General features: G+C 44.4%; 1 protein-coding gene across 4 annotated transcripts in view; it reads right to left on the bottom strand.

Annotated features, from left to right (window-relative positions):
• Positions 1–24,120: 24,120 nt before the first annotated feature.
• Positions 24,121–27,031, bottom strand: part of XYLB (xylulokinase) — a 103,444-nt gene continuing 100,533 nt past the window's right edge. For all 4 annotated transcript variants that reach the window (XM_086866071.1, XM_086866063.1, XM_086866081.1 and 1 more), the window contains one exon: positions 24,121–24,406. In XM_086866071.1, the coding sequence (XP_086722197.1) occupies positions 24,323–24,406 (84 nt within the window). In that variant the 3' untranslated portion in view covers positions 24,121–24,322. The remainder of the gene's footprint in view (positions 24,407–27,031) is intronic.

The raw sequence follows: 27,031 nt of genomic DNA, 5'->3' as shown, positions 1-27,031 counted from the left end.
CTACAGAACAGACATTAAGCAGCCTGACAACAATAAGCCTGGTTCAGTGCCTTATCCCTCCCTTGCTCAAAATGTGATTTTCCAAAATAATGAATTATTGTTTTCCAAGTAAGTTTTGCACTGGAACCACTCACTATTTCCCAAATTGTCCCTTCAGTCTGGAAAGACTGCAGTGAACACAAGGGAATGTATCCAACACTTCAAGCCTTGCTGTGCCACAGGTGATGATGGGGGGACTGGGCATGCTTGTGTGGAGACTGCTGGAAAACATGATTCCCACAGTGGAAAAGTTTCCTGAGCACACCACCTTGTCCCTTGGGTATCTGTGAGGGGTGGGGTGAATGTCCCTCAAAGCCCACAGATCCATACAGCATCACCTGCAGACCACAGATGAAATATTATCCCACATGTGCATGAAGTCATTACCCAAGTGCATTCCCAGCTTGAGCAGGAGAGGACGATGAGCATGGTCAGGAGACCTCTCCCACCCTGACAAACAGCAGCATGCACATCCTTTCCCTTTCCAAAGAAGAGCAAGGCGGGGAAGAAGGAGAGGACGCAGCTAAAGTTAAAATGTGCCATGAAACTTCTTTCTACAACAAACCGATTAACATCTGACTCTGCTATAGAACTCGAACAATGCTAAAGGCCGTGAAACGCTGTCTTAAAAGGCAATAAAAAACAATGGTCACACAAAGAGCCCTCACTGAGGCAGGAAGGGCCCCCAGACAGCCCCTGCCCAGCCTCTGCCCAGCCATCGACTGCTTTCATGCTCATGGCAAAAAGGTGCAGGAAAGACGTTTTGTTTCAAAGTGAAATCTTCCTGAATGAAGTGAGCATTGCAGAAAGGCAGGGCATGCAACGGCATCCCCTTGTACAGGAATTTCAAGAGCCCTTTGCTCAGAAGCCCACCCCCAGGTTCTGCTCTCTGCCCTCAAGGCACTCTGCTCTCAGCTCAGCCAGGGAGTCCCTCCTGTTTGCTTGTGTGGAGGTGGGATGCACATGAGCACTTGTGCAGCTGGCCACACAGCCACCTCCTGAGCTCAGCCAAGCTCCTGTAGCTCTAGTTCTGCTGCGTTTCTGCAGCTACATTCAAGATATTCTATTCTTCTCTGGTTCTGGGTGAGCTTTTCAGACCTCAGGAGATTATCCTGTGAACTGCATAAGAAAAGGCTGTTTTAACTCATGCTTTTGCTAATACGTTCAGTGCTGTAAATCAGCTGAAGTTCAAGCAGCCATGAATATCTGTAAGGTTAGATTTGATACTTCTAGTCAGCAATAATTTTTCCTGCAGACACACATGCACATAACACTGGGGTTTTTTTTCCTTAGAAGTCTTCATACATTTTCTTCACCTCTTTGTTCTTTTGTGCTTGCTTTCTACAATTGAAGCAGACAGAACATCTCCCAGGAAGGCTTTTGGAGATCTCATGAATTATATCTTCTAGGGTTGATTCCTTCATGGATCCTGCAGGCACCTCTGGCAGCAGAGGCAGAACTGCAAGTGGCCTCCAACATTTGGGGACCCAAAGGGAAAGCAACGGGAGCTGATGCACTGTCACCTCAGGGTCCTGGCAGACAACAAATTGTCCATGAGCCAGCAGTGCCCATGAGGGCAAGGCCAGTGGAATCCTGCTAAGCCTTAGAAAAAGCACTGCCAGCAGGTCAGGAAGGTGATCCTGCTCCTCTGCTCAAGATGAGGCACATCTGGAGATACAGATATCAGTACAGGAGAGATATGGAGCTCCTGGAGTAACTTCAGCAGAGAGCCACTAACTTGGTCAAGGCTCTGGAGAACCCCTCTCTTACGATGAAAGGCTGAGGGAGCTGTTCAGGCTCAAGAGGCGACTGAGGGGACCTCATCAATGTGTACAAATATCTAAAGGGTGGGTGCCAAGAAGATGGATCAGCTTTTCTTGGTGGTGCCAGCAATAGGAAAAGAGCCAACAGGCAGAAACTGATACTGAGGAAGCTCCACCTGAACATAAGGAAGAACTTCTTTACTACACAGTGACCAAGCACTAGAACAGATGGACCTGAGAGAATGTGGAGGCTTCCTCCCTGGAGATATTCCAGAGCCATCTGGACACAATCCTATGCCCTGTGCTTTGGGATGACCCTGCTTGAGCTGGGACACTGGACCAGATGATCCTCTGTGGTCCTTCCAATCTGACCTATTCTGTGATTCTGTGGTCTTGCTCACTCACCAAAGTGACAGGTTTTGGTGTCCCAGGCTCACAGATGATTGACTATTGGATTTGACGATCCTAAAGATCTTTTCCAACCTTAATGATCCTGATTTTATGAGCAGGGCTGGCATCCAGGAGCAGTGGTCCATGATCTAGAAAAGGTGGGTGCAGGAATTTCCAGAGAGGCTACTGTCAGAAAATCAACATCAGGAAGGAGCCTCTAGGAAGGGGAAATGTCAGACCAAGCTTGTCAGTGACCAGGGAATGGCTGACTAAGACAAGATTCCTGCCATGAATTACAGGGGTTTTATTTTTTACCTGCAAGAAGAAAAGGGTCTCTCACCTGCACGAGGAGGCACCTCCTACAAAGCATCCTCCACACTCCACCAAGCAGCAAAACAGTGTCCAGGTGTGACCAGCCTTGGCAGGGACCCCAGAAACAACCAGCATCTGTCCTGGGCAGGTCAAGCAGTGCTGCACAGGGCCCATGTTTGGGGCTGTGAGCCTGCAGAGGTGGGGCTTTGTTCAGAAGGGAGATGTGCCCAAGGGAAGCCCCACTGCTCCTCTGCACCAACCCTGAGGAACAGGTGGCTACAGCATGAATATCCATGCTGGCCTAGGATGTTTATTATCAAATCATGAGGGAAGTAAGGCCTGTGACTGCTTTACACTAATTCTGGATGGTATGAAAATGTAAGCCACTGGTTTTGCCTTTATGAGCAATACTTAGCTTGTTCTGTTCCTGAGCTTGTCTCCTGTGCAGTGTATTTCTTGTGCTGATAAATATTTATGCTCCGTGATTTTGATTTATACAAGGGGTTTAAATATTGTAAAGCTGGATATAACCAGCATAAAACAACATAAAACAAAGCACGAGTACCTAGAATGGGGTGGACTAAAAAGGGATGGCTCCTGCAGCAACCAAATTTTACTCCAGAGATGACCTCTTCCCCTCCCAGGAGCAGCAGAAATTGGCAACATCCCCCTCTCTGCTTTACAATTGAGATTTCCAACCTGTGTGTATCAAACAGGAGAGCTGTTTGCAGTATTGCCAAGGTTACTAGAGTGAAAACATTGCAAATGGCATTTGCATGATTGTACTTTCAAATCCTAACTTGTAGCAACAGTGCATTTTAAATGAAGGGGATTTATAACTCAAACCAGAACACTAATCATATTCTGGAGTAATAAGATTTATTTGTTGGTTGTTTGGTGGTTGTGGGGTTTTTTTAAGCTCAGAGACAACAAGCTATGTTCATGAAAAGGGGACTGGCTGGGCTTAAACCCTACTCCAACAACATTTTGAAAGGATTAGGAAAGAAACATGAATGTGCTCCATTTTCAATATGTGGTTCAGAGCCTGTGTAGTCTTTAAGGCTTCCTTGTATGAGAACATCCTAAATTGCTAAACAAGTTCAGACAATTGTCATTTTAAATGTGGAACTCAGATCAGCAAAAAAAAAAAGAAGGAGTCATCTGAGGATCAAGAATTGATGTTTAACAGCACCCAGATGTTCTCCAGCTATGAAATTCCTTACCCAAAGCACACTGGGCACACTCTGAAGCCATGCTCAGTCCTCCACTGAGGCTAGGATTTACAGCCCAATTTCAAGACCAACTAAAGCTGGGAACAGCTGCCATGTTCCCCACAACACTGGATTTCTGGAACAGGCTATTAAGGTTCTGGAGCACCTGACTTAAGGTCATGCAATATTTACAGGAGAAGGAGCTCATTTAGGCTGTAATTTAGGAGGTGCACTAAATCTCATGGTCTATATCCTTACATGGAATAAGTGGATTAACTCAATGTATACCACCCAAAGATCTTGATTTTAATCTCCATGCCCTGCACATGCCAGACTTACGGGAACAAAGGTGCTCCAAGAGGGTTTGATGGTTACCAGAAATGGCTCAAAAAAATTCCCTGGATTTTTGACAAAAAGGAACTTTTCCAGACATTTCTGAAATACCTCTGTAAAACACATGTTAAAGTCACCTTACAGGGTTGGTTTTAATATAAAAATTCTCAGTGGGCTGTTAAGCTGTCCTGTCAGACATGGAAAACCAGGAGTGCTGTGTGGTCTCTTTCTGTAGCCATCTGAAGAGATAATAAACCTCATCTGACCACTGAGAACTTCATATAACATGTCACTTAAATTGCATGATCATATACTTGCTGGCAGTTGATTTTAGACTAGTCAAAGGGTGTCAATTTAGGCAGCTAAAACCACCAACTAAAATCTCCAGTTGTGCTTGGAAATTCCAGCCTTCAGTGTATTCAGGCACACACTGACTTTATACAGTGTGTGTATATATATATATATATGTATAATTTCACACACACACATACATACATCTATAAATGAAAAAATTAATCTGAAATATGTCGCCCCGCAATCTGTCAAATAAAGCTGATATAATAAATATGTCACTTTATTTAACAACTGATGCTGAAGAGAACTAGGCAGAATGAAAGAAATGAAGACGGGGCTTAGTAAAAACACTGAGGAAGGCAGAAATTAAAGCAATCAATCACATTCTCATGGAATGTCTACACCACTCGAAATAATATTTTATTGTCTGCTATTGATTGGATGCCACTGAACAAAATTACAAACAATGAATCTGGTGTTATAAACAAGGATCACAATAAGAATAACTTATTTCAAAGCCTTGGCCATACACTTTGTAGACTGCAGGGTCCAGAACATCTGCTTCCTGTACCACCATAACCCAAGGGACATCCCTGCTCTCTGACAATGGGGAGGCCAAACTGCAAGGGTGCTGAAATAAGGGAACACTCCCATTTTGTCCTCCTTCACATTTTAAACATGAATGTTTAAAGCTTGCAAAATTTGGTAGGATTAGAGGACCCCACCAGGTAGGGGTGCACAAGAGAAGTGACGCTGTATTTTTCAAACAGTGAGATCTCAGTTTAGAAAGAAGGAGAATGCCTTGAATTTTATACTGATGCTTATCATAAGAAAAATAAAAAAAATTATCCTGCATCTGAGAGTAAAGTTATGGTACTCAGTAGCCAGTACCAGGCAATCTTTTGGAAAAAGAAAGAAAATTCCTATGGGCCCTCCATCAGCCAGTGTTCCCAAGTCTCTTGACAGGCTCCTGTCCCTTGCTGCAGTGGGATGATCCATGCAGGGACAAGGGACATGGACACATGCTGAGCCTGATGGAGGGAGCACAGGACGTGTCACATCCTCTTGCTGCTCACCAAGCCACAGGTTACTCATCAAACACCTTCACTAACAGCACCAGGACAACCTGGGGGAAAAGGTGTTCATTATGCTGAGCACTGGTCTGAAAGATCCTCCAGAGAGGATGAGCTGACACAGCAGTGAGAAGTAGGACCCACAGCTGCTTCAAAAACCCCTCTGAGCTTGGCTTGTTGTAAGGAGCAATGAATATATGGCAGGGAACTTTTGAGTAGCTTTCTCACCCCTCTGAAGCTCAGAGGATGATAAAACAGCATTACTAAAACCTCCAGAAAAATCAAATGAGATGTTTAGATAAGCCAGTCATTCCTGATACTGTCCACACTCTAAAATAAAAGTGGGAAAATATGTATGCAAAATGCTGGATGACGGAGCAAGCAGAGAGGATGGGTTAAAAGACACATCTCCCCTTCTTGAATTGTTCTGTGATGCCACTGCATTGTCACACATCAGCCATTTACAGACATGTGCAAATGGTGTGAAAACACTGGGCCAAATCCATCCATGGTGCAAATTCATTGAGTTCCAGCAGATCTACGCCGGGTTCTAATGAGACTTATTATGTATAACCAAACAGAATTCTAATTGGCAGCTTTGATTGCACCCCACATCATTTCTGCTCTAATTTACCCACATGGGGCGAGAAAGAGGTAACACACAGGTCTGGCTCCAGTGGTGACAGCAACAGGAGGAAGAGGGAAATCTATTCCTTGAGCTGTGCACAATGGCCGGGAATGGAGTTGAAGGTATTCCCCACTGAAGAAACATTTATCCTGCTGGTATGCAAGAATCAGGTTGTGTCTAATTTACCTTTATGCAGCTTTACCTACACAATAGTTTGCCAACCACCCCTGCAATATCAAACCTGTGTTACTAGAGATTTTATGGAGTGGGGGTCCTTATAGGCATTTGGGGAGTAAAAATTGTGCTTGGGATGTGAGGAAAAGTGTGTTTGTGCATGGGTGAGATTGCAGTTCAAGGGATTTGAAGACAATAATTACCTTCTCCCATCTGCCTCACATACTTTCCTTTCTTTTATAGACTCTACATGTCTCAAATTAGGAGACAATCTCAAGCCTACAGGGATCAGCATTCCCAACCCCACTTTTCTGGGAGGGAGAAGTGCTTCCAAGGGTCTCCCATTTAATGTGGATGAGATTTGTGTACACTGAACACACCCATCAACCAGTTTGGAAGGAAAAGCTGCTGTCCTCATGAATTACAGTCACTTCAGAAAGCTTGGCCTAGATCCCCACCAGGGTGAGATTGTCCTTGCAGGACTGGGACTGCTTGGTAGAGCCCATAGTCAGATCGATGGATCTTGGGTAGTTAATCCTGTGGATCCTTGGGGCCCAGAAAGATGATGGCCCCAGGCTGCAGAAAAGCTGTGGAGGTAAAGGCACAAGTGGTTGAAAGACAAAATACAAAGTGATTAGTGATGGCTGACTCCCAAACCTGCAGATGTTTGCCCCAGATCTGGGTGTGGCCAGTGTCTTGGTTGATGCCTTTGATGAAGGGTGGAGAACTTGCTTGTAAAATGCCTGGTGGGGTCAAGTCCTAAAGGGCTGGAAGTGTTCGAGAGGACAGGAGCAGAATTCAGACAGGCCTCAGCCTGAAATGCATCTGTAAGCAGCAAGAAGGAAATCTAGAGGAATGAGTTTAACCTCCTGCCCTGGGGAGGGACATCTCCAGAGCACAGGAACACAAGGTGCTTGTTAATGGCCTGGGGGACAGGGAAAAGGGCCACAAAGAGCCAGCAATGACAGCAGCATCCCATCAGAGCTATGATACACTGACTGGAGGGATCCACGGGGAAGCACGTGAACCTGCCATGGTGTAATGGGGGATAACCCCCAACTTTCCTGTTGTGACTCCCTATCCAAGACCAGGGCAGCCTCTGGACTTCCTATTGAAGACCAGGGATGCTTCCTGCTATCAGGTCAATGCACACCCCTCAATCAGACCAATTTGCTCTTTGGCCACTGCTGAATCTGTCTTTGGGACCAAGCCAGGCTGTGCAGAGGAGGACACCACATGTCCATGGCACAGTTTTCGGGGTGGACAGTGCTCTGCACCCACTTAGCAGCAATGCTGTGTGCACACAAGGAGTATTTAGGGGGTGGAAGGAGCCTTCAAGATGCACAAAGCCAAATGTGTCCAAATGTGAGCGAGGGAAGGCAGCAGGGTGGAGGAAAGCCGTCTGGCACCCTCTAGTGTGATGCTCTGAGAAAAGCTCGTCCCTCCACACCCAGCGCTGTTCCTCGGCAGCCTCTTTCCTCACCCCCACACCAACCACCCGTGCCCGCAGGCTCCGTCTCATCAGCCCCCTTTAATTACCATCCACTGTAGCAAGACACGAAACTCATTAGTGCGAGCGGCATCTCCTCGTGAGGAGCCTGTCGTGTCCCAAGACATCCAGTGAGTGTGAGCCTGATCAGAAGGAGATGGACAGCCCAGAGAGGCTTTACAGGAGATTTTAAAAGTTTTGGGGATCTGGCGTGGCTGAGGATAAAGAAGTGCCAATGCCAGGGCGTCAGGGCCACCATCACTGGCAGAGCCACATGTGCAGGGCTGGGCATGAAAACAGACGTGTCCCAGGGCACATGCTGGGAAATTAGTCATGTTGCTGTTGGACAGCATTTAGCTGGGAGAGAGCAGATTCAGCTGACTATGTGACATCTGGGGTGGGACATTTGTACTAAGAGAGTCTAAATTAAAAAAACAAAACTGCCAAGGACAGGCCAGGGTGTCCCAGTCCAGCCTGTACCCAGCAGTGTAGGCACAGCTGCAACCACCCAAGCATATTTCACTTTTTATGATTTGGCTCTCAAGTCACTGGAAGAAAAACAACTTTCTTCCGTTCCTAATCACCTTCACCGTCCTCCAGTGAACTTTTGGGTAATGTATGCTGTGTCACCGGAGCAGCGCTGCTCCATGAATGGCAAACAGGCACCCATATATTTCTCAGGATGACGGTTCCCAGCCGAGGAACCAACACAGAGCACATAAAGAGGAGATAAAACACCCCAACCCAGAGAGCACCATCCCCTCCCAGGCACTGGGACCACCTCCACAAACACTCCTGAACAAAATATCCTTCTCTCCCAGGGCTTTGAAAGCAAAAGTGTTTTGGTGTCAGGCCACGTGGCAGTGGGACAGTGATTGGTGGCCTGACCTTCAGCAGCTGTGATGGTGTAGGTGGGATGTAGGTCCCAGGAGCAGCTGCAGCCATCAGAGACAGGACAGGGCCAAGTCCCAGAAGACCATATGGGTGGTACTGCAACGACATTATTGTAAGTATCCCCGTTGACCGTGAAGACCTGGCATCTAACCAACCTTCCTGCCAGTGACACATCACTACCAGCATTTTGATGTGGTGGGGGTTTCTACAGTCTGCATAGAATTTTGTGTTTGGTTGAGGGCCAGCTTGTCACCTCAAAACAGTCCTATATCCTCATCCCTCATAGAATCATTTAGGTTGGAAAATACCTCTAAGATTATCAAGTCTAAACCTCAACCCAGCATTGCCAGTTCCACCACTAAACCACGTCCCTCAGTGCCACATCTACGCATCTTTTAAATCCCTCCCAGGATAGTGACTCCACCACTGCCCTGGGCAGCCTCTTCCAATTCTTCACAGCCCTTTCAGTGAAGAAATTTTTACCAATATCCAATCTAAACCTACCCTGGCACAAGTTCAGAACATTTCCTCTGGTCCCCTCAAAGAGACCAACCCTCACCTCTCTATAAGCTCATGTTCTTCCTTGTCTTGTTAGTCCAACACCAAAGGACTCTACTTGGGTAGGGAAAAACCAGGGCCATGTGTCTCCTACATCACCTCTTGCATCCTCACCACCCTCCTCTGTGTCCTGTGCTCCTCTGAGCCAGAAGGATATTTCCCATGAAAACCAGCTGCCAGTAATGCAGGCCATGGATCTGGCTCAGCTCTGGGTAAAGCTGGATCCAATTTTACAAAGCCCATCTCACAAGCAAGTTCATCTCCTATAAATAAACATAAAACCTGGAACATTTGCCTGGCCCCTGAAACAAAAGTAATTTTGCTACACAGCTTAAATTTTTATTGCTAGTTAGTGTAAGGCAGAAACACAAAAACACAGGCTGAACCAGGATCTGTGCAAGCTCTCACAGGCAGATCAGCCAGTGTATCCCCTTGATAACCTTTAAAATGCCTCTTGCCTGTCATGCTAAATTGTACAGCCATTTTGTGATGTGGACACATGTTCACAGATCCCATCCATGGGACAGACAGATCTCAAATATTGAATATATATATTCAAATAATAATGGCTTTTTTCCTCCCTTAGAGATGTAAGATTTCTTCTTTAAATCAACTTTTATTTTAAAAACGGAGACTCACCAAAAATGAGTATACTGAATTCGGTGAGCTAAAGGTATCAGAGGTGACTCAAGCCATGTTCAAGGCTTCAAAGTTATGACCAAATCACCAGCCCCCATCAGAAGCAGCAATTTGTTTTTTGGAGGCAGGGCAGGACAAGAAATGTTAAAACAACTCATTTACACCAGCCTTTCCACTTGCAAACCACAGCTCCTTTGACATGTGTGGTGCTTGAATCTTTCTGGGAAACCACAGAAAGATAGTCTTGACATAGAAACTTGACAGCAGCAGTGTTTCAGAGGGCATCACTTTAAAAACAGGTTTTGGTTGCTCTGTATCCTGCCTGCTGCAGTAAGCACCTAGGGAAGAGTAGCAAACAGACAACTCTGTGTAAAATTGGATTGTATTTTCTAGTTATGCACTTAGGTCACAAAAGGAAGAGAAAATGGGGTCCAAACCCGATCCTTGATCTGCAACATCACAGTGATCCACACCCACAGCTGTTCAGTGCTACTGCAGTAGAACTAATACAATGATACCCAAATCAAATTGGGACATCTTTCGTCTTCCCTCTGCCCTCCCCAAAAGTTTTGAATAAGAGCCATTAAAGGAAGGCTGGAGGGCAGGCCATTGCTCAAGGTCAATTAACACACCTCCCCTGTGGAAACTGCTCCTGGCAAGGGCTTGGCCACAACAGCTCAGGAAGGGGACGAGGGTCTGTGTGGATGAGAACAGAGTGAAATCGGTGACGATGAGACAAACAGTCTGAGCTGTTGGAAAACTGAGGAGTGAAACCAGTGAATAGAATGGAAAGATGAGGAAAAAAAGGAAGAAAAGAGGGGAGGGGAGGGGAGGGGAGGGGAGGGGAGGGGAGGGGAGGGGAGGGGAGGGGAGGGGAGGGGAGGGGAGGGGAGGGGAGGGGAGGGGAGGGGAGGGGAGGGGAGGGGAGGGGAGGGGAGGGGAGGGGAGGGGAGGGGAGGGGAGGGGAGGGGAGGGGAGGGGAGGGGAGGGGAGGGGAGGGGAGGGGAGGGGAGGGGAGGGGAGGGGAGGGGAGGGGAGGGGAGGGGAGGGGAGGGGAGGGGAGGGGAGGGGAGGGGAGGGGAGGGGAGGGGAGAGGAGAGGAGAGGAGAGGAGAGGAGAGGAGAGGAGAGGAGAGGAGAGGAGAGGAGAGGAGAGGAGAGGAGAGGAGAGGAGAGGAGAGGAGAGGAGAGGAGAGGAGAGGAGAGGAGAGGAGAGGAGAGAAGAGAAGAGGAGAGAAGAGAAGAGAAGAGAAGAGAAGAGAAGAGAAGAGAAGAGAAGAGAAGAGAAGAGAAGAGAAGAGAAGAGAAGAGAAGAGAAGAGAAGAGAAGAGAAGAGAAGAGAAGAGAAGAGAAGAGAAGAGAAGAGAAGAGAAGAGAAGAGAAGAGAAGAGAAGAGAAGAGAAGAGAAGAGAAGATAGACTGTTTCAATTGGAAAGGACATACAATGACCACTCAGTCCAACTCCCTGACCAGTTCAGGGTTGACCATGGTAAAGCCTGTTACTAAGGCACTGTCCAAAATCCTCCTAAATACTGACAGGCTTGAAGCATGGACCAAACCTCTGGAAAGCCTGTTCCAGTGTTTGACCACCCTCTCAGTAAAGAAATGCTTCATAATGTCCTATCTAACTCCTCCAGTGCAGTTTTCAACCATTCCCACACAGCCACTGGATGCCAGAGAGAAGAGCTCAGTAGTTCACTCTCCACTTCCCCTCCGCAGGGAGCTGTAGAGAGCAGTGAGGTCACCCCTCAGCCTCCTTTTCTCTGAACAGGACAAACTCAAAGCACTCAGAAGCTCCTCTCAGGACATTCCCTCCTCTGCTTTGTTGCTCTCCTCCAGACACATTCAAAGACCTTCACACCCTTCTTAAATTGCAGGGCCCAGACCTGCCCACAGTGCTCCAAATGAGGCCACACCAACACTGAACAGAGCAGGACAATCACCTCTTCTGTACAGGTGGTCTTGCTGTGTTTGAGGTACCACAGAATGGGTTTTGTCTTTTCAGCTGTCCAGGCTCACTGCTGACTCGTAGCCCACTACCAACCAGCATCTCACTGTCTGCACTTCTCAGCTGGGAAAGAGAGGAATGCTCAAGCAATGGCATTTATCTGTGTTTGTGCCATTAAGGAAAAAGCTTTAAACACAGCACATTATTTCTTGGTTTTAGTTACTAAAACAGAGATGGATTTTTTTTCTCAGTTTCCCTATTATCTTATTCTTCTTGCTTTTTCTTTAGCCATTACTTAGTTCAACTTGAACTTACTGTTAAGTGTACTCCCATCAATGCTGGTCAACAAAGCATTTAGGCACATGCTTAACTCAAAGCAGATAACTAAGGCACATTCAGCAAAACTCACCAGTACACCTCACTTTTTTTTTCTCTGAAAGGGGCCCTCCATCATTTTAAAAGCTGTATTTCTTTTCAACATAAAGCACTGCAGCCACAAAAATCAATCCACTCTGCTCCATCAGTGTGCATCTGTCACTCAGCTCCCAGCACGGGGAAAAGAGGAGGCACACACAGAAAACACTCACCCAGTCCCTTTCCTTTAAGAACAGCCAAGAGTAAAAAGATGCATAATTTAGCAGAACAGTTTTATTTGTGTATCAGGTTATTTTAAACGTCAGCTGAGGTTATGTTCTTATCTTCAGTTGCTGCTGGGTGTTGCTTCAAAGTCATTCTGAGTCACTGCTCTCCATCTTCATCTGCTGATGGGCCCCCAGGTAGTGATGGAAACATAACTTCCCTTGACATGGATAACCTCCAATAAAGGAGCGACTTCCCTTTTGACACGCTGATTAGAATGAAGGAGGGGAGGCGGAAGGGAAGAGGAAGGTGACTGTAGCTCTTGAAAAGCAAAGACAGCGGGCCACATCCTGCTCCCTGACTCTGTGCCATCAGATTCACTGCAAGTTATTTGCACAACGGCAAGAAACTCATTAGGTTGCTGCTAGGACTATTGATAGAAATGCAAATCTTTACCTACAGGACCTTATTCCACAGCAAATTAACAGCAGGCTGGGGAAAACCAAAAATCTGTAATCTCAGGGCTGAGAGTCTGTCAGAAGAAAATATAATTTCTGTTTCTCAGATACTAATCCAAAAAAAAAAAAAAAAAGACAAGGTCTAACTCCATTCAGATTTTCCATTGGTTGCATCAACATTGACTTAAAAGAAATTCTTCCATATTTCCATGAGCATGAATAAAGCAAGGATCAGAGCCTGAGAGTTCCATAAATTAGCCTGGCACAGTATGAAAGGGCTGCGCTCAGAGACACAGCCTGGCTGACTATTTAGAGGACCAAGAGAAGTCTACTCCAGGATCAAGTTTTGTTTTGGCTTGATAAGATTTTACCTGAGCCTTTACTTCTTTCCATTTTCTCCCATGGGCTTTGGATTAGGCTCCTTATAGTGAATTCAGCTTTGGCTACCCAATGTGACACCTCAAGAGGTCATCTAACTGAAAAAACAGGTAGAGGGTTTTCAGGAAAATCCTGCCCTGGTCTTCCAAGGGATCCTGCTAAGATGGCAACTGAGCCTTTGCATTGCTCCCAGTAAGGCTACCTGTAACAGGATCACACAGCCAGAGGCTTCAGCTCTCTAAGAAAGAGCATGAACACCCCCCACCTCGAGTCCTCAGTAGGGCCTGTACTTGCTGTCACAAGCTCATTTTCCACAGAGAGCCAAACATTGTCATTTACACCAATAAAAAGCTGAATTCAGCACTCTTTCCATAAAACGGATCGTGAACCCTTAACACCACTTGCCTCTCCTTGGAATAATAAATTATGAGGACAAATGGCAGAATCATTATCAGTTTCAATATCCAGTCATAAATAGTCTTGTAAGAACACTCAAATGATGGTGTTTTATTGCATTACATATCACTTGCCATTAATTACAGCATGAAACTTTTGTACTTTGATGAAAAGCATTTTAGCCAGCTCAGTTATAAATTTAAAAGAGTCTTAAAACAAAAGTCACCCCAAGTTGTGAGGTTTTTTTAATCTATAGATCTGAACACAAAATAGCATTTTTGTATTGGAATGACACAAAAGACAGGTTTTATAAAAGCTATTTTATTGCCCACTCATTCAGCTTCAGTGCTTACAGCAAACTAACAGTACCCATGACTATGTTTTACAATAACATTTTTGGCAGCCAGACTTCATTGCTACAGATACTTCATAGTCCATTTGGTTTAGTGGGGATTTTCTTCCTAATGATCAAGTGGTGTAGTGAATCAAGGTGATCTAGTTTACATTTCTGCCCTGTTTCTTTTGTTTGGATCATTTCTCCCTCCTTCTGTTACCACAACCCTCCATGCAGGACAGAATCACAGCTGGCTGCAGAGCAAGCCTGGCACCACCAGCAGCTGCTGGGTCAGTCCCCAGAAAATCTGGGATACACATAAAATCTCACAGAGAGAGAAAAATCTCATGACTTCAGCCTAAGAGCTAAATTTTCAAGCAATTGTGGGATCTGCCTTCGAATTTCCAGTTCAGAGGGATTCAGGCTGAAGCAATTTACGTTGCTGCTCCATGGCATTGATCACAATTTGCATTCGTTTGCAAAAGGGATTAAAGGGATTATCCCAGCCCGACTCTGGGCATGGAAACCTTGCAGCCACCACAGCCAAATTCCCCAGAGGATTCAGAGACTCTGCTCAGGTGAACAATAGTTTATCTATTATAGCAACCCCTCTGAATTCAAACAACTGTACATGAATGCACAGTCCCAAATCCAGGTGCTCTGCAGCAGTTTTACTGAATCCCATAAATTTCTCAGTAGATATGGAGAGGACATTTAGTTTTCCTTTCCCAGCCCTCTAGGAGGAATTATGAGTTGCCCAGTATTTAAATTATTCTCATGAGACCTGGGAGACCAAGGTTTGGCTCTTGTCCTACCAAAGGTCCCTGTTTTGCCCAGGGACACAGAAAAACACCCAGTTTCTCAGGGGTATGGTGGGAATCTGCTCGAGCTGAAGAGAGCTAAGCTTAGGAGTCAAAATCCTGTGACTGTCAATGGAGATCAGGTCCCTGCATTCCAGTGACTTCTTGCTCTTCCCATGTCTGGAAATGGTCCCCAGGGAGATTTGTACTGTGACCTTCATGGAGACAAAGGTAAAGCTGACCAGTCTGCAGTTTTCTTAGGCCCTCCTTGCTTGAGGATGACCTTGACATCAGCCTCTTCCCAGTCACTGGGGACCTTCCACAATCACCCCCACCTTTCAGAGATCACAGTGAACAGTCTTGCAATGGCATCTACCATCTTCCTCAGCACCCTTGAACACATCCCACCAGGTCCCATGCACCCATGTGTGCCCATTTTGCTTCACCAGTCCCTAAATTGATCCTCCCCTACAACAGGTGGCACCTGCCTCTCCTAAATCCTGCTACTAGGTATGAAAATGAAGAGGTTTGATGGCAGACCTTGCCAGTAATGACAAAGGCAAAGAGAACCTCAGCTTCCCCCATGCCCTTTGTCACTAGGTTGGCCAACACATTCATCAGCAAATCAGTGTGCTCCCATTTTCCCTTTCCTGGTGACTTACTTATAGAAATCCTTATTCCTGCCCTTCACAGCCTCACCAGTTTCATCTCATTTTGGCTTTTTGATTTTCATCCATGTTAGAGCATATCTGAGATCTGAGGACAAGTGACATTGGCCAAGACTCATCAGCACCTGTAAAAACAGATGTCATTGTCGCAACTTGACTGCTTCTTGAAAGGGTGACCATTTGCTTTTTGACACAAAAGTAAGAAATTGAAGAAAAACATCCTAACTGCTCATTTAAGGCAGCCTGTTCTTTCCCTTCTGCTTAGCTAGTTAAAACTCATTTGACAATCTGAGAGTTTAGCTCACAGTGCTCTTGCTTAAAATATAACAGATGGCCTCTAATAAGTAAATTGAAAAGTGCAAATAAGGTTAAAACAATTTTTCTTTATTGAATATCATTAACTTCAAGGCTGTCCACTTTAAAATGCTAATTAAACCTCACTTCCTTTTGCAGGGTTCCAGTGAAGAAAGATTGCCGTGGGGTAAATTCCTCTTGTTTGTAGAGGACCAGCCCAGAAAACTGATAGCAAACTGGGCTATTACATGCCCAAAGATTAAGGAGTTGGAAGCTTTCCATTATTTGTCCCTTCCTTACTTGTTCCTTCCCACAAACCAAACACAGTCAAGAAGAGGTCAAGTGTGAAACCCTGCTCTGTCCACACAGCAAACAGTTTCTCTAAAGGTCACTGTTGGTCCAAACCAGTTTTCACACAGGATTTCTCACACCTTGTTACCACCCTACAGCATGTTTTGCTGCAGGTGTGGAGCTCTGTATTCCTGGCACCACGCACAGAGTACAAGAGGTCCTCAAGCACCTCGCCCCCACCTTGCTCCTAATTTCCAGTGCTAATTTATTCCCAATCAGTTTGTGTCATTTGCTCATGTGCCAACACTGTTCTTTGGCTTGAAGAACTTTCTCCAACCTGAAGGATTTTTACTGAATAACCCAGTAAAAAAATTTTACTGAATAACCCAACTTCTTTGTGCTTCTGGCAAAGCAAGTTAAACTTTCAGCCTCCTCTCCTAGGACAGCCCTTCCTTTCCCCTGACCAAGATACCAGCACCTCCTTCACCTGTTCCAGTTTTAATTCTTCTTTCTTCAGCACAAGAGAGCAGATCTGGCTGTGTCTTACCGAAGTTCTGCATGAGGCAATGCTCCATCTCAACCAGAAAGGCACACAGGTAAAGTCAAGGATAACATTCACCTTCTTCATGGCCAGGTCATACTCATAGTTTTTAGTCATCATGTGAAAAAATTAGTATGCTTTTTACCTTTCACCTCCTGTTACTCCTGTTTACTCCTGTTGAAGGTTGATCTCCCAGTTGAAGGCAGATCCAAGAGGCACCACAGCTCAGCCCCCAAAGAGAGCCTTGTGTCCAACCGATGCAAAGTAGCCAGCTTTTTGGACAACAGCCTCAGGATGACAGCCTTTCACCATGAGCAGGGAGCTCTGGCTGCTGGATTTGACCCCAGGTGCCAGTTTGCAGGCCACCTTTGGTAGGCTGCAGGAAGCTCAGGGAGGGAGAAGTTTCCATGTCTGCTGTAAACCTGAGCTGCTGTAGAGGAAAAGGTTGGGATGCATCAGGCCAGAAAAAAAGAGAGCCTCTGCATGCCTGGGTCCCCTCATCAAGAATTCCCAAGTCCAGATGAATTCTCCCTCCCCCTCTAAACATGGTTCTCAGTCATCTGAGAAAGTTAATTTACTTTGTAATTTAAAGATTCAGAGTATAAATTACAAAATGCAGAACTTGATACAAATTGTCTGCCCAGTCTCACCTCAGTGATTTCTCATCCAGACAATCTGGCTGAACATTAGCATCCTTCTCTTCAAACTACTCATACTACAGATAATGCAACACTGCCTGTCCAGCAAACCTGAGTTACAACAAAGTTTCTGTGCCAAGAGGGAAGGGAAAAGAGCCTCTTGACATTTACTCTGGTCTTTATTGGAAGCCCTCTGTCCCACAGAGGCTCATCTTTCTTGCTGTGGAAGCCTGTGAACAAGGAGGGTTGACAACAGGCAGGGACAGTTGTAGCAACACTTGTTTAACCTGTCCATTTATAAATCATTACAAAACCACACACAATGAAGATCAAAACAAAAAAAAATCTGTATTCACTGGACAAACAGCAAAATTATTCTGTGCTGAAAGGTGTTTGGGAGAGTCTGCCAAACAGAGTCACAGAATGGTTTGGGTAAGAAGGGACCTTGAGATCATCTAGTTCCAATTCCTCTGCCACAGGCAGGGACACCTTCCACAAATGAAAAACAACAGCTGTATTTTCTGAGCCAAGAATCACTCTGAGGAAAATAAAACAATTTCACAGCAAGGGAGGGCTTGAAATGCAGCTTATTTGCTTATACACTCAGTTGATCTCTCTGACTAAATCACATATTGGATTAGCAGCATTCAATGTGTTCTCTTTCCTGAGCTTGAGTAGGTGTTTCTTCTAAGGGACAACAATTGCAGGGACCCAAATAATTTAACTGTGAAATGGAAATTGGGAAAATATATTGTTGCCTTTCAACAACATCTTTCTTGATGGAAAGGATGTTTCTGCTATATGCAGCTGTCCTCAAGCGGAGCAGTAACCCAGCAAAGAAATTATTCCAGGAGTGACAGGGGAATGTCCCATCCTAACCTAACAAGCTGTGACAGCCGTGTGAAGAGACGCTCCCAGGTGGCATAAACTGTGATATCAAAGTTGTGTGACTCCTTTGCCTCTCACTTGATTTCTGCAAGATGTTTTATTTTAAGATAAAAGTCCTCACCTAAGAAGCAGCTCTGTTTCTGCTCCACGTCCTTCTGTTACACAGCATGGCTTGGACTACTTTTTAAGGAGAATTCCATCTTCCAGAACACCAGTATTTATCAGATCTGGAAGAGAGTTGAGGTTTCAGGAGGGTAGTGAATACATGTCAATCAGAGAGTAAATAGTGTCCTCAAACAGCAAGTTGAGCAGACCTTTGTTTTCCTGTGCAAAGCTTGTCTCAGTCTTAAGGGAGCTGTCTTTCACTGAACCAGGGTTCTGAGCTTGCAGGCATAACACAAATGCCTGAGAGAGTCCAGCTTGAAGGGATACACACGAGCAAAGGCATGCAACTAAAGGACAAAAAGCAAGAATGTAAGTTACAAATCAAACAGTGTCTGCTGGATACCTCCATGCAGGTATGTGGAGAGGCAGTCTGGGGGGAGCTGGGGAGGTCAGTCTCACAGGTTTGACAGTAAAAACAGAGCAGTCCTGGAACAAGAAAGCTTTCCAGCTGTACAGTGGTAGCTGGGGACAAATCTTGTCTCCAAAGTTGAGACAAGCTTTCAATCAAGTCTTCAGGAGTTTTGGCACAAAAAGAGAAATCGGCTTTTTCTGTCCTCTTCTCCACACCACTGCCTTTCTACTCAGTAGGGAGAAACTGCTCACTCAGGAGACAAATCACCTGATCTGTTGTAGACATCTGCCACAAGGTAAGATGAACAACAGCCAGAAACTTCTCTCCCTCGTGGTCTTCTCCTCTGATTGCTGAAGGAGCCCATATGACAGCAGACAGAGATGTCTGCACTGGTCAGGTGAATCCCACACCTGAGTGACCAGACTCCTATTTGGCTGATGAGATGCTAAAAGAAGAACGACAACCAGATGGATGCATCACAGAGTGCTCTGCCAAAATATACCAAATAAAAGCATCTTAAGAATGTGTCACAAATACCTGTCATCTAAAGATGTTAGAGCAAAAAACACTGCAGGCAGTTAGTAATATCCCCAAAGTAGTCAGGCTGGTGATTGAACATGATATCTAATGGGCTAATGGGCAGGCTGACACATCAGAGCATGAGGTAACTCAGTGAAAGACTGGAACCAGAGATTGCAGCAGTATCCATAGGCTGTGATAGCTGCTCCTTCACCCTTCCCCTTAGGGTATGTGCTTCAAGAACACTGAACAAAGTCACTGAGTTCCCACTGTGGTTGAGACGTTCCCAGATGTCTGGGATCACCACAGAAACATTGTTCTGTTTGTTGAGGCCAACTTTTCAAAGCAGCAGAGAAGCAGAAGAACAGGGAATGAAAAATTACTCTTGGGATTGGATTTCAGCAAAGTGTCATGTAAGAGAACCTCTCAGCATCCCTCGGAAGTGGAAACAGCCAACAAGGTAAATCATCTACAAGAAAAGGTAGTTATCTGCTGTAAAAGAGGAAAAAAACTGCTTCTAGGGGAAAAAATAATCTAAAAATATTACATTCTGGCAATGAAAGCTGTGATGCCTGAAAGGTGAACCACTTGAACTGACCAACCAAAGAGGCTTGATCCAGACTGCAAAGTATGGAAGGTGAGCAGGGGTTACCTGAAGAATTCATTCAGACTTCTTTTGCCTTGCTCATTACGTAGTGCTTTTGACATGCATAAAATGAGCTTAAAGTAATAAAGAGGTAAGATTCTTTGGTGCAGACATGATTTTGCACCCAATTTGCACAGGAGTATAAAATTTCCAGCCACATGGAATCAGGATTACAGTCACTTTCAGAGAAGCTTGTTAGGGAAATGCTACTCACAAAACAGTGATGCCCTGGTATGAGATGAGTGAATGTTCTGCCTGTTTTCCTTTGCCATTTGTTTGGCAATTTCAGCCCATTTAACATGAGGGTCAAAACTTCATTAAAACCAAAATCCAAGAGGCTACATGAAAAATCATCAGCTGAGGAGAAGAGAAATCCAAAATATTCCCTTTCTCCTAAGAAGGAGGTTCTAAACTGGCCTTGCATTGATGACAACACCAAGATCAGACAGTTTAGTTCCCTAAAACATTGAGTTTTTTCCACTTAGCCCCTAACCTGCATGCAGCAGTCTGGGGACCAAGGTAATAGAAATGAGGATAAAACAAATTATTTGTTCAAAGTCCTGCTTTGGCTTTTAGTGGCTTTAGATACACATCCTTCACTGCACTGCTCTGTGATCTGTGGTGGTAGCTCAACTCCAAAGGAAAAGCAAGCTGAAAAACAAAAAGATTCCCCTGGGATCACACACGGTGGTATTCAGCTCAATTACTTATTAAAGCACCGACACAGCATGGATTTTTTTTTCAGTACATTACTTATTCAATCAGAGCTCCAACTCTCTCAGACTGATCCCTTAAGAAAAAGCAAACATCTTTCCCTGTTTGTTTCCAGCTGCATCACAAAAGACTTTAAAGACTTCAGGCTGCAAAAAAAACTGTTTGTCTTTGGGTTGTTGTACAGCAAGAGCTTGTGGGTGAATCCAGTCAAACTCTGATTGACTGGCAAGAGCACAGGGCCATCGAGCTAGGGAAGGTGCTTGGATTTTTCCATGTAGTAACCCATGACCCACGTCCACCCTACAGTAGCTTTGCTTGTGCAGGACAGGAGCTACAGGCGAGACAGCAGTGAATAATCTCTTTATGGCAATCAAGGGTTGTTGTTTTGGTTTTTTTTTACAGGAGGTGAGATCAATTTTCCATCAAGTTATTCTAGACTGGGAATAGCTCATCAGATATTTAAACACAGAAGCTGACCTTCCATCTAGGCAAGATGGGCATGCCATGTTGCTCACTTTGAAGAACAATAAGATCCCCTGTGGAGGAGGGAGGGAATCAACCTCGATAAAATATTTAGAGGTAGAAGATATTGCCTTGCCTTTGGATTTCTCTTAGCTAAGCTGTTGATTAAGTTGTAGAATCACTGAGATTGGAAAATAGCTCCAAGATCATTGAGTCCAGCTGACACCATAAGATTTCTCTGCTCCAGATAACCACAGTACCATAAGGTAAACAAGCTGGCAAAAAGCCCACATGGTTTTGGAAACCAAAGGGCACCAGATCCCATCACTGGGAACTTTTATTAAGGGATGTGCACATGAAAGCAGGAAGACTGTGTTTCCTTGGTAAGCTAATGTGATTTCCTAGAAGGACAAAAATAAAAGAGTAGTAGAAGTCTTACAGCAGAATTTCTTCAAAGGACCTTTCAAAGGGGAGATTTATTGAGTCTTATTCTATCAGACGCTAGTCAGTGAACATGTGCAACTTGGGTGAGCTGGAAAAAAAAGGAGCTTGTCTATAAATTCTTGTACTCCAGACACTGCTCCTCAGAGGACAGCCCTAATAAACCCATCAGCACAGCAATACTATAATTCAGTGGTGGCTCACTCTTCAGAGCCCTGCATCCGAGTCTTTTCTCAGGGACTCCTGCAGCAAACACACAGTGCATCAGCTGCCCTGAGGACACAGTGCTCTAATGCTAATGTGGAACATGTCAGAGAGCCCCAGCCCAGCCCAGCAGACAAGGAAGTGTCTCCTCTCCCTATTCAGAGAAGAATTCAGGCCCAGAAAGTAGTTAAATCATCCAGACAAAATCCTACTAGCACCACATAATACTTTGCTAGAAGCCAAGATATTAACTAGAAATGTTCTACAATGTGCTATGAGCTGGGAAATGTGAGCTTTAATCTTCCTCAGCTGAATAAGAAACTGATCTTGAGCCTCACATCTCACAAGCAAATAAAGCCAGAAAGCTGCAAGAGACAATAATCATCTCACCCTGACAAAACAAATGAGCTACTCAAGAAATTGTCACCAAAACTGCGCAAAGCTGAAAGATGTAGAGAAAGCAGAGTTATTGAATGCCTTCTTTTCATCAGTCTTTGCCAATAAGAATGATGAATCACTGACCCAGGAGACCAGGTTAAATGAATGTCAGGAGAAAGACCTTCCTTTGGTCAACAGGGGTCTGGAGAATCTCTCTTATGAGGAAAGGGTGAGGGAGCTGGGGCTGTTCAGCCTCGACATAGACCAGGCTCTGCTCAGTGACCCCCAGCAATGGGACAAGAGGAATGGGCAGAAACTGATGCCCAGAAAGTTCCACCTGAACATGAGGAAGAACCTCTTTACTGGTCAGTGACCAAGACTGGAACAGATCACTCAGAGAGGATGTGGAGTCTCCATCACTGGAGATGTTCCAGAACCATCTGGACACAATCCTGTGCTGTGTGCTCTGGGATAACCCTCTTGGAGTAGGGAGATGGCATCAAATGACCTCTGTGGCCCCTTCCAACCTGACCCATTCTGTGATTGTGACCTCTCCAAACCCCATCCCTGTGTTGTTAACTTTGACAGTAACCTGGCAGAGCTTCAGGCTACTGATGATGGTAATGCTACTTAAACTAGCAGGCATTGTTTAATTGTATAAATTAATCCTTCTGCATTTCTCTACAGCCTTGCTCAATGACAAAGCAAGTGCTGACAGTGGAGGCCTGCAAGAAATATTATATGTTCTAGCACTGTACCTTTGGACCTAGAGTAATAAGCACATAAAAGAGATAGATGTGTATTTCTAATGCTACCTTTTAAAGCAATTGCTTAAAAGAAGCCTGCTTTAGCAACTTGGAAATGTAATTCTTGACCTTCCTGAGCAATCATGCTAATATCAGGAGAAGCTGTAATTATTCAGTTGTGAACAAAAAAAAAGGTACTGTTCGTACTTAAAAGAGAAGCACTTAAATTTAAAAGTGAGTCTAAAGGAGGAATGTAAGTATTCCCTGGCCACTCCAGAGGTGAGTCATGGCAAGGGCTTCCCACTCTCAACAGAGATGTGGCAGGGGTAGAGAGAGTGTTCCTATGCCCCCAAAATATGAGGAATATGAATTTGAGTCACCCAGCTCCAGCAGGGGCACAATCCAGCTCTCAGTCAATAAAGAGATCCTCTACTCTCTACAATTCCATGGCTTATTTCCAATACACATTGCAGCTTCTACATACAGGAAGGGAAGAAAGGCTTCAGTCACTTCCATTAAACAATCTGCTTTATTCCCAGAAGAAATTTTATCCTAAGGGAAAAAATATCAGCTCCACAGAATGCAGTAAAGTGCTCCCACTTGCACAGGGATGTTCATTCAAATTCTGCAACTTCCACACCTCTTTGCAGAAAGATCTCTTGGCTCACATTTTCTAAGATTTTCTCAGCTAGAGGCTACTTAATCTGGACTTAAACATTTGAGGTGAAACAGTAGCAACAGAGCAAGACAATCAGGCTGTTCTATTCAAGATCTCCAAGAAAGAAATGGGATATTGGGGGTGTAAGAAAAAGATTTACCTTTCTGCCCTGTTAAGAGCAGAGCATGACAGAATTTCACAGCCAAGACAAGAAGGACAAAGGAAGAGAGTAACCCCAAGCTGGTATGCAAATGAACTGACTGCTTTTTGAAGCAGAAAGGGGACATATGAAACTTCTCATGTTTGGTCTCTTATTTTTTTACAAAACTGATGTCAAGTAAAACAATGCACAGTGGTGTCTGTATCACATAAAAACTCTGTGCTTTCCACAATCTATAAACCCCTACCATATCATGTTTTATCACAAAACAGGCTTTCCATAGTGTCATGTGGCTAGAATTTCCCATCTCAGAGGATCCCAGGGAGTCTTTATAAACTTTAATCAGCCTCCCCCACATATTAAAGAAAGATGGAATTAAGTCAGTGTGCTTATGCTTTCTGTGTAGACAAATATATAAACATCTCCAAGTTACAGATGAGCAGAAAGGTAGTTTCAAAATATTTAAGCAAGAGAAGTTGAAGAATTAAGATACTTTGCTAGACAGGTATGCAGAGGCTGGCATGCCAAACACATGGATCAAAGCTGACAGAGATGGGTAGAGTGACTCACATACACAAGGAACTTGACTTTGTCACCCAGCTCTTCCAAAACAGCAAGTGCAGTCTGAAAAGTACCTAAGAAAAATTGAGGCCACAAACACACAGAGCAATATGATGCTTTTTTAATCAGGTTTTCGATCACAATGTAATTTTTTTCCCCACCAACACACTCAAACACAGACATTTAAAAATTATTTGTCTACAAAGAGGAACAAAATGATTTAAACAGCTCCAGTAAATTCTGAGCAAATCTCTTCTGATCTTCTCCTTGGGAGCCCACTCAGCCGACATATAAATTTTGTTTGCTTCTATTTCACAAGACAAGATGAGGCTGGGTTGTAGATAACCTTCTGTTCAAGCTCAGCATATCTTTTCAGAAGTGGACGATAGAGCTAAAAAGGAAAAAGAAATAAATATGTCTCATTGAAAAATTAGATTTTTAAATTACACTACAGTTACAAAACATCTTCAGACATGAAAAATGTGATATCTTCACAGGTACCTGAAGATTTGGGGTGGTTTTCCCTCAATTTGCTCATGAAAGCACTGCAGAGTTTTCCCTCTTTAAATGTCACAGTTCTTTTTACCATCACCTTTACAGCTTAATTTTATGACATGCACAGGTTGTTCTTATTGTGACTGTGTTCTTGCTATAAGCAGAAGCCATTACTTTCAGCAGAAGCAGCTCAGCTAAAGTCACCTCTCCTGGTGTGACATGCCCCCTCAGTAATAGCTGTGCTAATCACCCAGGCAGAACTCCTGTCCTTGCCTCCCTCCACTGCCCCAGGATGGATCACTGCCTCTGTCTCCTCCTCCTCAGCCTCACTAATCACCCCACTGCCGCCCTCCAGCACAGTCAGATGGGTCCTCCTTGGCCAATGTGCTGACCAGGGCCTTCTAAAATGCACTTCACACTCCCTCTCAGACTCCTGCACCTTTTTGAGCTGCTTCTCTAATACACGTCTTTCACAGCTACAGCTTTTCCCATCCACAATCTGCCCAGAATGGTCCTTGCTCCCCAGGTCCAAGGACAAATGCAGACCCAGCTTCTATCCACAACTACACCAAGTCTCTGAGTAGTTTTTTTTTCTAGCTAGAATTTTCCAGGAGTTTTAGACACAGTATTGTTACAAACATAAAAAGAAGAATCAAGACTCAAATATATTCAAAACCCCAGACTCAGACATGTCCTGCACTTTTGGATATGGGTGAGATCCATGAAACCCTGAAAAAATATCTGTTCTGGCTCCAACCAAAAACTGTACTTCATCAAGATCTTGGAGATGCATCTTTCCCCTTATCTCCTCCCTCTGGTGTTAACTGTGCCTCTAATAAAATCAGTACCGTGACAAGCCATACCAGGACAGCTTTGCACATTTGCTGGCTCCAGCACAAAGAAGGGACTGCCAGGAGCCAGTGCAGGGTCTGGTACAGGCTCAAGCAGTCCTTAGGAGAATGAAATAAGGTCGTATCCCTGCCACAGTGAATCCTAGAGGCTGCCAGTCTGGTCTACGAGGCCTCTGCACTGACTCATAATCAGGGCAGCCTCGCTCCTGGCTCCAGGTTCAGAGAGGTTATAGAGCCATAATGAATCATACCCAGCAAACTGAATTACTGCTCTCATCAGTAAGCAAGATCTAGCATTTCAGTGTGTTTTGTCCTTCTCAGGACAGCAAACAACAGTGTGTGCACACACAGGAAAAATTCAGGAGGAAAATGCTTCAGCTGTAAACTCTGGGGATGTAATAGGAGACGAGCTTGTTCTTGTGCAGGTCTCTGTACAGTCCTGAAGTGGCCTCAGTGTCAGTAACAGCTATACTTTCCCAGATTAAATATATATATATATATATATATATATAAAAGAAACCACAAAGTTTTCTCACCTAAGAAATAAAAACAATGGGTTTTTGTTTTGTCTTTCAACAGATGGCAAAATACCCAGTTTTTATGTTTCATTTCTCCTGAATGATAGTTTAAGCCTGACCAGTAAAAACTGGATTTATCTGTTTATTTCCATTTCCACCTTCCACAACAGCAGGTGGAAGTGACTTAATGGACACATTCTGCAGATGGATCTAGTTTTGATCAACTCCTCCCTTTTTACAAACCAGATGTTACAGAAATTAAAGTTTCATTTCTGTTTCTATAACAGATTATGTACATGAAGAAGTATAGAAGAGAAGGAGCATCCACAGCAAGTGGAAAGAGACACTGTTCATTAGCCAATACTTCATGAAATAGTTTTTAAAGCCATCTCACAGTGACTGAGTCTTACAGTGTCTTCTACTGATTAAAGCAGAGAATCCTACTCACTCCTGCCTCTGCAACAGACTCATTCAGTGACCCCAGGCCAGGCATTTAATGTGTGTGTGCCCCAGCTCCTCTTCTCCACAGGACAGTGAAACTGAGATCCTGGAGGTTTATGCAGATTTATGGGGTTAGAAAATAAAATGCACCACTATTATGAAATGTCACATTACTCAGCATGGTATTTTTAACTAACTACATGAGGGCCTGGAGGGCTCAGAGAAGTACATATATATAAATTCTTTTCATGTTCCCAGAGAATATTATTGCTCCCATTTCTGGTAAATATGCACATCAGAGTAAACAAAACATTGAGCAGGCAGCTATGGCTATACTGGGAGTATCAGTATTTCAGACAAAACCAGCTCCTCTATTCACTGAAGCATCTGTAATGAAGACTGGCTATTTCTTACTTCACTATTCTGTAAATTTGATAAACCCTAAGTGCTCCTCAGCAAAGATTCAGCACAGCAAAGCTGCATTGGTGAGTGAGCTCAGGCACTGAGAAAGCAGGCTCCATATTATTTGCCCATCAGTATTTTTTACAAAATACACACAATGCATTTACCAGAAGGCTGGGAATTATTATTGTTAATATATCACTCTAAATTAAAATGTGTCAAAATAAATGAACAACCACATTTACTGACACAGTTTCTTTTTCCTGTTTATTGGACTTAAGCACTTAGTTTGTTAATTGAGAATATTCA

This window comes from Cyanistes caeruleus, chromosome 1 (assembly GCF_971803275.1).
Source record: "Cyanistes caeruleus chromosome 1, bCyaCae1.hap1.1, whole genome shotgun sequence".
Classification (NCBI taxonomy): Eukaryota; Metazoa; Chordata; class Aves; order Passeriformes; family Paridae; genus Cyanistes; species Cyanistes caeruleus.
This window is presented reverse-complemented; position numbering and strand designations above follow the sequence as displayed.